Consider the following 10,980-nt stretch of genomic DNA (forward strand, 5'->3'; position numbering starts at 1 on the left):
TCAATTTTAAAACCATTTTTTGACAACCTTTGGTGATTTGAGCATAACAGATTTCCATACGTAAAATGAACGATAGACGATAGAAGGTAACTACACATGCAAAAAAAACCAACTAACACAGTGCTATATGACACACATTTAGAAAAAGAACAAGTAGAATATGGCTTATGTAGGCTAAATATTAATTAATTCACTAATGACTATTAAGAAATTATGTTTAAAAGGTACTTTCTGGAGATGTGTCGATTTAATTATAGTTTATTTAGGCGGCGAGAGAACAGAGAGAATAACGGTTGTAGAACCTGATTAGTCGAATTTACCACTACTTTAAATGATTTATTCAATTCAATATTTTTTTCTCGGCTTATTGGTTATCGGCTTATCGCTCTCTTCCATTCTAACCGGTGATCAAGTAAGACGTGTATCCTGTAAAAGGAATAAAATCTTTCTTAACACGTAACAGTAAAAGCTTAAGTGATAACGACGACGGTCTGCACGGTAGAAAATCTAGCTTTCGTTGCACCCCTATGCGCTAGAATACCTATGCAGCTGTGGGTAAGTTAAGTCAAAGCAAGAGAGCAATCGCAGGACAAGTCCTCTTGCCAGGTTGTAATCCCAAACAAGTAGAAAATTATCATTAGTTTTACACTGCGTCGTAAAAAGATAGCCTGGCCTAGTTTATTAAAATCTGGGGAAAGACTAAGCATCGGTTATCTTCAATGACTCGATGATTTAGCAAACACTGAGATTCTTTACACTGCTTGCTGACATTAACAACGGTTGTGGCTTTCTTTTATTCAAAAGGGACGACCACGCCGTATAGCTTGTAACTAAAGAAAGTTTAACCTAAGGTACAATTCAAATGTCATTCGTTTGAAGACATTTTCTGCTCCAAACAGTGAAAAGTCACCTTATCCTGGTTGTGACTTATTGCATCATGTAATAGTATTAATAATCTTTACGTTTCGGTAAAAGGTTCGTGATATTGGTTACTACAAATAATATTCTAACGTCACGTAAGTCACATAAGTATCCCAAAAGGTCGCCCGACCCAAAACTTGGAACTAATCGCGACCGTTTTTAGACGTCGCGTTTCGGTCTTGATTATGTTCCAAAGGAAGCAGGTTTGACCTCAACTCGGACGCGTTTTACGGTTTGTGGCTTGGCTAAAGCGCTTTTTTTAGCTTTTGCAAAATTTAACGAACGGAAATTTAGCGAAAGGCAAAAAAATAAAATAAGGTGGTGGTGGTGGTGGTACACGTGTTTATCAGTACTATTTGTCCTTTTTACTCTACTCTTCGCCCTAGCATTTATTTCTTGGCTTGGAATGTGCTGTTCTGTCGTCCTGCTACTGCTACCACATATCAGCTGTGTGTGGGGAAAGTGAAGGGAAGACATTGTTGTGATATTTGCCAACCTGCTCAGGTCTGTATTTCTGTAAGGAAACTTCTGAAGAGAAAGCGGAATTGAACGGATTCTTACCATGAGTGTTTGCGGCGCTCGTCTGAAGATGATGCTACGGCGATATCGTGTCAGAGAGTTACTAACGACTGCGTTTTATTCTACGCGCAGCGCGTGAAACTTTAATCTTAATCTGCTGCGTTGAAGTCATGGTTTTGGTTCGAGGATGCATCAAAACGTTGCGTAATGGGTGTGCGCAATAATATGTTGCGATTTTTTTAGTTAGTCAAATGATATTGTTTTATTGTGGTTTTTTTCCAATTGTTGTCTTTTTTTAGTGTATTCCTTGAGTTTCGAGTTGGTTGTGTTCTGTTGTGAAATTGTCGAAATGGAAATAAAAACTGTTTTTGTCAACGGCGTTCCGTGGACTATTGTGGAAGATGGATCGTTTCTAGAACAACCGTATTAAAAGAGGCGCTGCTCGCAAAGACAGGCGAATGAAGAATTTGCAACATCAACCAGGCCAGATGAAGGGCTTCTCCCTCGTTCGGATTTTGAATTAGCACGGCTAGAAACGGAGGAACAGCTAGAGAATTTTGATCAAGGCCTAAATGTAAATTCGGAGTACAAGCCACAAGTAGAGAAGTTTTTGCGCCGGTAAATTCTTCGCGCAGACTTAATAATCCTTGGAAGGTATAATACGAAGCGCGAGGCTACATAACGACATTTATGGCACGATATTCTACCGATCTGCATCAGGCGGTCGATTTGTTGTTCAGCAAACCATTTTTCAGAAAACAGCCCATAACTGAACTCTATCATTTATTTAACAAACCCCAGCTATGGGAACTTGAACAAAAAACAATTGCATTTTGTAGTTGTTGTGGTTTAAGATATTTCAGACAATCTCAAAGATAGTTTTATTATGTTCTAGATATTACAATGTAGCAACAGATGAATGGTGCGTTCACAAAATTATTGCTGTGGTCTCCAGCTAATGTAAATGTGTACATATTTGTGCGCAAAGTAACATGTTATGTTTGGCCAGAAAATACGTAAGATTCCAATGTTATTTCCGCCACTGCAGTTGACCGCCAACTACCAGACTGAGGACGTTACTTCAGTCGTCCTGAACAGTGTGAAGCAGTGACACAAAAGTAAACTGGTCAAACACAGAAGATCAGCACCGTTCGACAGGTCACGGGTTTATCCTTTGCTCGATATACAATGATTGTATAGTGTTAAGAGGAAATAATTTGTTCAGACATATACGGAAAATAATTTGTCCGCTCAGAAGGCTTCACAAAAGGAATCTTATAGTCTAATCTTAAATCTAATAACGCGTCAGAGGAGGAAACAAACATAGAGGATTATAAGGAGTCATTAATTAGTCGGGCCCGAAAAGCAGATATCGAGATGCTATAATCGAAATGATAAAAAAGCAGTTGAATGATTTCATAGCTCGCAGAAAAGGATAATTTTGGCCGTATAGGGTAAGGCCCGCCGGAATGAATATAGATAGTAAGGATGGGGCATATATTTTGTTGAGGAGAATCTTAGCGATGAAAATAGCTTGCGTATGTGAGAGGAGTGATTTTAGATCTTCAATTCCCAGCATTCTGAAACGAATGGAGTAGGGAGGCATCGGATACGTACGGATATGTACGGGGCATATTGCTCGAGTCCATCCGTGCCATCCGAGACAGACTGCAGTTAGTCGATAGTGCCGTCCGTGGTCAGAAACCGTGGGCTCCCCCGTCCGTGGACAGGTAAACACTTTGGAGATGATTTTTTTTTGCTGGGAGGGATAAGTTATGGTCTGTTAAGGCGGCTTTGGCATGCAGAAGTATTAAACGCAGAAGCAGTATTCAGAAGTTCAACGTGCACGTGCATCAAATTGGGTGCGTTTCGTTGTAAGATAGCGCTCAGTAACGGATGCCTTCGTCGATCGACATGGACCGAAATCCATCAATCCAGGCAATTCCACAACCGCTTCGATAGGAACTGAAAAAGCGAAGCCCTTATTTTACACGACACATTATCACCCAACAGTAGAACTTGCCATTCCGGCTAGGGCTTACGGGTCAGCTTCTTCGGCCGCGTCCACCTTTATGAATTTAGCCACCTGTTTGTAAAAAGCACCGGTGCGGCGTTCGCGGTTCAAATCACTCATGTTGATAAAATAAAAATGTTTGAACACTTTCGATGTAATCACTGGAGTTGGTTGCTTGTGTAGTGTCTTGTTTTTTTTTCGGAAGATGCAAACCTACAGTTCCTTAAAGTTAAAGCAACCGATCCTTTTGTGATATACGTGCCGGTACCATTCGTTGCCATAATGACCTCTTTGTAATAAGGGCACCGTTTAGTGTTACACGCAAAAATGTTTGGAATAGTAAAATATATACATTAACCCTTCTTCTTGATATCATGCCATGCTGGATTTTCATCCCAACATTAGCGCGCTTGCAATACCATCAAGTTCCTCATATCAACAACCGGTGCAAAAATGTACTCCTTCACACGGCAAATTTGACGAAGAAAATGCACATGTGTGCGCGCAATATCCAATAATGAGCACGAGCGAGACCGCATGACGCCGAAGAAGCGAACAGCATGAGAATCTCCTTCAGGTTTGAAACAGTCATCGAGCGAGCTTTCGATTCGGCGAGAGCGGAAGCAGGAGAGCAACAGCGATTAGAAAGAGCACTCTTTAATTTTGGCCGTTGGAAGTCTAATTGTTCTCTTTGGGTATGTAACTATATTTTAAAATAACCCAAATTGACTTAGGGCGCGTGCGCACACCGACCGATCGCACCAAGCCTGTCAACGGTGAGCAACTGGTCTAATCAGCTCGGCCAGGTTGGATAACAACAATAATAAGAACAATGTCGTTGCCATGATTCGTTGCCGCTTCGGTTCATTCGGCATGAATTTTCTGAACAGAAGCAACAACTTAAAGCGAGAAAAACTTAAATAAAAATGTACTTAAAAACTCGAATGTATCACATAAATGAATAAATGTCATGTTTAATTACAAAACATGGAGGTCCGAAGCGAAATGATAGTTTGGCAACAGATGACCGGGGAGTCATATTTTTTTAAGGTTTGATTAATCTTTGGAATAGAGATTCCCATACTACAAAATAACTACGAAATATTCGCACATGTTTTATACATGTGAGGTGAATGAGGTGTTGAAAATGAGTTGCATAAGTGATACGGCGGATGGGCTTAGATCCTTGTCTTACAGGGTTTGGCGATAGATAGGATATGGCGTACCTCCATATCCAGTTCTTGCGATGCCGTAAAATGTTTTACAAATGTTTCACTATTAATCTCACTGTTTATCTTATTCGCTTGCGCGATTCAATAAGTTAGGCACACCATATCGTATCTATCGCCAAACCCTGTATTGGCAAACAAACAAAAAGATAAGTACATACGTGTTGTACACCGGGAGTATGCTGATTCACTGGTAACTGAGTATCTGTAGTGAAGCATAATGGTCCGTCCATACATTTGGAGAACTCAATAGCTTAATCACTAGCAAGCCAGTTCGAATCTTCAACAAGGATAATCTTAGGAATAGTTACAGCGTGTCGTTTCTTTTGGATCTTGCTGTTTAAGTTCAATACATATTACAAAATGAATACTGCAAAGGATTAAGAATGGATTTACTACAACGAAATGTGATATATAGTCTGAGAAATTTCAAAAAGATGGGCAATAAATTCAAAATTATGCGTTGATAAAATCGTGGAAATTTTAATAAAAGAAACGTATACCGACGAGAACAATTTGACATTTGCTGAAGAGAAATAAAAAGTGCTCGTTCTAGCCGCTGTTGCTCTCCTGCTTGCGCTCCCGCCGACTCGAAAGCTCGCTCGATGACTGTTTCAAACCTGAAGGATATTTTCATGCTGTTCGCTTCTTCGACGTCACGCGGTCTCGCTCGTGCTCATTATTTGATATTGCGCACACACATGTGCATTTGCTTCGTCAAATTTGCCTGTGAAGCATTACATTTTTGCACCGGTTTTTGATATGAGGAACTGGATGGTATTGCAAGTGCGCTGATGTTGTGATGAAAATCCAGCCATAAGTTATATAGGACGATATGGAGAAGAAGGGTTAATGTATATTACTTATTATTTTACTATTCCAAACATTTATGCGTGTAACACAAAACGGTGCCCTTATTACAACGAGGTCATTATGGCAACGAACGGTACCGGCACGTATATCACAAAAGGATCGGTTGCTTTAACTTTAAGGAACTTTAGGTTTGTATCTCCCGAAAAAAAAACAAGACACTACACAAGCACTAGCGATTACATCGGTAGTGTTCAAACATTTTTATTTTATCAACATGAGTGATTTGAACCGCGAACGCCGTACCGGAGCTTTTTTACAAACAGGTGGCCAAATTCCTAAAGGTGGACGCGGCCGAAGAAGCTGACCAGCAAACGGACTCTAGCCGCAAGTTCTACTGTTGTCTGTTAATGTGTCGTGTAAAATAAGGGCTTGGCTTTTTCAGTTCCCATCGAAGCGGTTATGGAATTGCCTGGATTGGTAGATTTCAGTCCATGTCGATCGATTTTCTGCGAGCTATGAAATCATTTAACTGCTTTTTTATAATTTCGATTACAACATCTCGATATCTGCTTTTCGGGCCCGACTAATTAATGACTCCTAATAATCCTCTATGTTTAGTTTGTTTCCTCCTCTGACGCGTTATTAGATTTAAGACTAGATTATAAGATGCCTTTTGTTAAGCCTTATGGGCGGACAAATTATTTTCCGTATATGTCTAAACAAATTATTTCCTTTCAACACTACACAATCATTGTATATCGAGCAAAGGATACACCCGTGACCTGTCGAACGGTGCTGATCTTCTGTGTTTGGCCAGTTGACTTTTGTGTCACTGCTACACACTTTTCGGGACGACTGAAAGGACGTCCTCAGTCGGGTAGTCGGGTAGGCGATGAACCGAAGCAGCGGAAATAATATTAGCGTCTTACGTATTTCCTGGTCAAACATGTCACGTTACGCTGCACACCATGCGTGTCAACTTTGCGCACAAATATGTACACATTTACATTACTTACAGAGCGCAGCACTAATTTCGTGAGCGCACCATTGATTTGTCGCTACATTGTAATATCTAGAACATAATAAAACTATCTTTGAGATTGTTATATCTTAAACCACAACAACTACAAAATGCTATTGTTTTTTGTTCAAGTGCCCATAACTGCAGTATATTAAATAAATGACAGAGTTCAGTTATGTGTTGTTTTCTGAAAAAGGATTTGCTGAACAGCAATCGTCTGATGCAGACGATTATTAACGTCTGCGCGAGGAATTTACCGGCGCAAAAACTTCTCTACTTGTGGTTTGTACTCCGGATCTACCGGTAGTCCTTGATCTAAATCCTCTAGCTGTTCCTCAGTTTCTAGCGGTGCTCATTCAAACTCCGACCGAGGGAAAACCCTGCATCTGGCCTGGTTGCTGATGTAAATTCCTCAATCGCCTGTCTTTGCCGAGCAGCGTATCCTTTAATAAGGTTGTTCTAGAAACGATCCAACTTCCACAATAATCCACGGGACGCCGTTGACAAAAACAGTTATGTTTGCCATATCGACAATTTCACAACAGAACACAAACAACTCGAAACACAAGGAATACACTAAAAAAAGACAACAATTAAAAAAAACACAACAAAAGAATACCATTTGACCAACTAAAAAAATCTCAACATATTATTGCGCACACCCATTACGCAACATTTTGATGCATCCTAGAACCAAAACCATGACTTCAACGTAGCAAATTAACATTTAAGTTTTACGCGCTGCGCGTAGAATAAAACGCAGTCGTTAGAATCTTTCTGACACCCTATCGCCGTAGCATCATCTTCAGACGAGCACCGCAAACACTCATGGTAAGAAGTCTCTTCGATAGTTTCCTTACAGAAATACAGACCTGAGCAGGTTGGCAAATATCACAATAATGTCTTCCCTTCACTTTCTCCACACATAGTTGATATGTGGTGGCAGTAGCAGGACGACAGAACAGCACATTCCAAGCCAAAGAATAAATACTAGGACAAAGAGTAGTGTAAAAAGGACACAAATAGTACTGATAAACACGTGGACCACCACCACCACCTTAATTTATTTTTTGCCTTTCGTTAAATTTCCGTTCGTTAAATTTAGCAAAAGCTAAAAAAAGCGCTTTAGCCAAGGCACACACCTCAAAACGCGACCGACCCAAAGCTTTGGGTTGCCAGTGAAAAGGCCTTTGGGCTAGTTGAACAAAAATCGCCACGAAAAATAAACACTGCGGCGCTAGCGTCGAACGAATGTCTACGAATCTCTGCTGCTAGAGCTCGCCAGATTAGTTCCGATGTTAGCGCCATCTGTTGTCATTTATCTGTTTCCTTATCTTGGCTGACAGCAATTATTCATTTTCACCACTCTTGACGACCAGTCGAAACTTTTCATGATTTCTGCGGAAACTATTCATTGATTCGCTTAAGGTTTCTTGAGCGAAAAATGGATTGTCTCGTTCTTGGTGCTTCATCTTTCTCACGCGCACGGTGGTGACGTCATTACGCGTAACTTTCTGTTGTCTTCTTTTCGCATCCGAGCAGTGTAACTGCACATGTGCAGTTGCACTTTCACCGGTGACGTAATAAGCTATCGCTCACAGCTGATCATCAAAACAAAATAATACAGCAATGAATTTTTGATTGTAAAAGTTTTACATGAAATGGTCTTTCATGAACCAAGAAATATGAAATTTGCAACAATTACCACCACATGAAATTTTACCCTGTTATCACTTCAAACATAAAATTATTTCTTTTTCATATTGGATAGATTCCTACCGGTAGGTTGTATTGCGTTAAATTTTGAAAACCTTTCAAAATAAAACTCAATGAGTTTAAGGGAGTTAAATATAATTTCTCCGTGTCATACAATAGGCAATTGTTGAAGGTAAAATAGGGTTGCATTGAATAAAATTTCAATAACCAACCACTTTCGGCGTAAAACAGAAGGATATGCTACAACCAGTTTAACATCGTAATGTTCGTTACTTTTATTGGTGAAGAAACGCCTCACTGAAAGAGCGCTTAGTGCTGGTCTGTTTTGTGTTCTGTAGATTTATCTGCTTACTTATCACACGGTGTTCCCTTGATAATGTCTCGAGTTTCTCCCACCAAAATGCGATAGTTGTACTGCTCTGCATCCAAGCTGGTAAAAATAAACATGGGCAACCGATCGGACAGTACCCACAGCGTACCCTCGTTATCCACCTTAAGATCGTTCGGAAACACAAGCGCATCGCTGTCCGAATCAACCAGTCCCTGGGTGTCCGCGGTTAGTGGCATGACCGTATTCCAGCAACCCACACCGTCCTTGTTCACCTGGGTGTAGAAAATAACACCCGTTTCCGAATCATAGAATTCGGCAGACGATTGCGAGTTTGGTCCACGGTCACCCAGAAGCTTGTAATCATAGTATGCCTGGGGACTCTGTGCGTACGATTCATTTTTCAGCACCGTGTTCGATACCATAAACTCCTTAGTGCTGGAAAAGGCGTGGAAGTACACGGGTCTAGTACCGTCCTGCAAGCGTTTACCCACAGCCATACCAAACACACCGTCCGTCCATTGGAAGTTTACACCACCGATGTTATAGTCGCCCGCGAGCGGATCGAAGTGGAAGAAGTTATGCTTAACGCGCCACGATCGATCCTCCGCCAGAGAATACACGACCACCGCATAGCTTCCCAGATCCGGAATGTAGGCATGAGCATTGTCGCAATCTCCCCGCTCGGTGTCAATGATCTGCAAATGAAAGAGTTTGGGAGCATGACACAACTTCGCGTAGGTTCGATACGCGTTTGGTACTTACGACGTTCGCAAAGAAGGAATCTTCCTTGAGTAAGGTACTGTTGAAAAAGTGTCGCCGAATTAGTTTGTCCGTATACAAGTCAAACAGTACAAGCGAAGGTGGAGCGTATTGAACAGCATCGCCGAGAATATCTGCAAGCCCGGTGTCCATAACCCATAGACGATCGCACTCATCGGCACGAACGCGGAAGGTGGAAATGATGGATGCATTATTCTTCAAATAGCTTGATCCTTCGTCTGATGCTCCATTACGTTCTGAAAGCCGGTAAGATAAGTTGTACGTAGGGAACATTGGACAGGAAAAAAAGTGTGGTAATTATCTAAAAACTGTTCACGCTACCTGTAGGGAGTAGATTTTCGTCCCATCCCGGGTAAGGGTGCAAATCCGGACTCATTCCGTCGGACACGTTTACGTACGTCAGTGATGCTGCTACACCTGACTTCCATCTATGGGTACACAGTTGTACTTTTAAGATTAATACTCGTATTATTATTCCAGCAAGGAGGAATAAGATTTTACTGGCTAAGGTTAAGATGTATAACAGGCTAGTTAAATTAATTATCTACAGCGTTCTATAAATTACAGAAACTTATCGACAGCTTCTTTCCGTCAAGGTAAGAAACTATGCTTTGTGTCCTTTGCAAAGTAAATTTTGAGCAGTGCATGAGGGCAAGGAATTTTTCTTTTTCGCAAGGAAGCAGTTGGCATTTATACCTTCTTCCAATGAGGCAGCCATTCAAGGACAACCCCTTTCGTTTCGCTCAAGAACATTGAACGTGTTAAGCAGCTTAATTCATGCTTCAGTGTCAGTGGCTTTAAATCAATCCCACGGAAGGAAGTACTCGGTGGTGCAATAAACCAGTTTTTTATCAGCACTGTTCGTTTGTTCTGTCTAGAAGTTGTCTCTACGATCACCGCTAAACTAGGTGTGCCTCCATATGCTTTCTTTGAGTTTAGTATTACCTGACGAGAATTGAATCCAGTACGGGCGTATACGGTACATGAGTTCAACTGTACTATTTGACCATTTATTTAATTACACATGTACATGACACATGAATAATAATCATCATAATAAGAATAATCATTGTGAAAGCATCGATCACCGACCAAGCGCAAATATTGACGCACAAAACAACTAAAGAACGCTCCTCTATTGGATACGCATGCTTTCACTAACACCTAGTAATTTGTACCAACTGGTATTTAGTGTAGCTAATAGTGTACTCCATTTTTCGGAATGGTAAAGTAAGAAATAACTATTTTGATATTACCTTGGAACCGTGATAAACAGTTTGTCTCGCCAGCGTTCTAGACCGAGTGGGAGATTGTTGTGTACGATATATTTTCCGGCAGCTAATGCCTCCTGCTTAACATCTTCCGAAGGCCAGGCGAAGGATACCTCGCGCCACTTGAACTTTTCCTTAAGCTTTACACCAAACGCATCGGGTAGAAGCAACAGCGCCCCTAGAGCGGTAATCGAAAGCACTAGGTTATGTGAACCGAGCTTCATAACTGAGCGGTTGTTTTGTTTTATGAACGACCCTTCTATTATACACAGCACCAAACGATCGCTCGTCACAGCTTGTTCTACCAATGTATCAACAAACAAACAGCACCAATGCGCGCGGACGCGTCCGGACAGCACCACGAA

General features: G+C 41.1%; 2 protein-coding genes across 2 annotated transcripts in view; one reads left to right on the forward strand and one right to left on the reverse strand.

The window, feature by feature from the left end:
- The window catches only part of LOC128300259 (succinate dehydrogenase assembly factor 3, mitochondrial), a 32,074-nt gene extending 25,764 nt beyond the window's left edge, over positions 1-6,310 (forward strand). Inside the window, exon 4 of the mRNA XM_053036262.1 lies at positions 6,265-6,310. The gene's annotated coding sequence lies outside the window, so the exon portion shown is untranslated. The remainder of the gene's footprint in view (positions 1-6,264) is intronic.
- Positions 6,311-8,489: 2,179 nt separating this feature from the next.
- Positions 8,490-10,980, reverse strand: LOC128300568 (protein yellow). The gene is made up of 4 exons (XM_053036681.1): positions 10,601-10,980; positions 9,666-9,772; positions 9,327-9,580; positions 8,490-9,259 (listed from the first exon to the last, which is right to left on the reverse strand). The coding sequence occupies exons 1-4, from the start codon at positions 10,837-10,839 to the stop codon at positions 8,582-8,584; spliced, it is 1,278 nt and encodes a 425-aa protein (XP_052892641.1). The 5' UTR covers positions 10,840-10,980; the 3' UTR covers positions 8,490-8,581.

The sequence above is a fragment of the Anopheles moucheti genome, chromosome 3 (assembly GCF_943734755.1).
Source record: "Anopheles moucheti chromosome 3, idAnoMoucSN_F20_07, whole genome shotgun sequence".
NCBI lineage: Eukaryota > Metazoa > Arthropoda > Insecta > Diptera > Culicidae > Anopheles > Anopheles moucheti.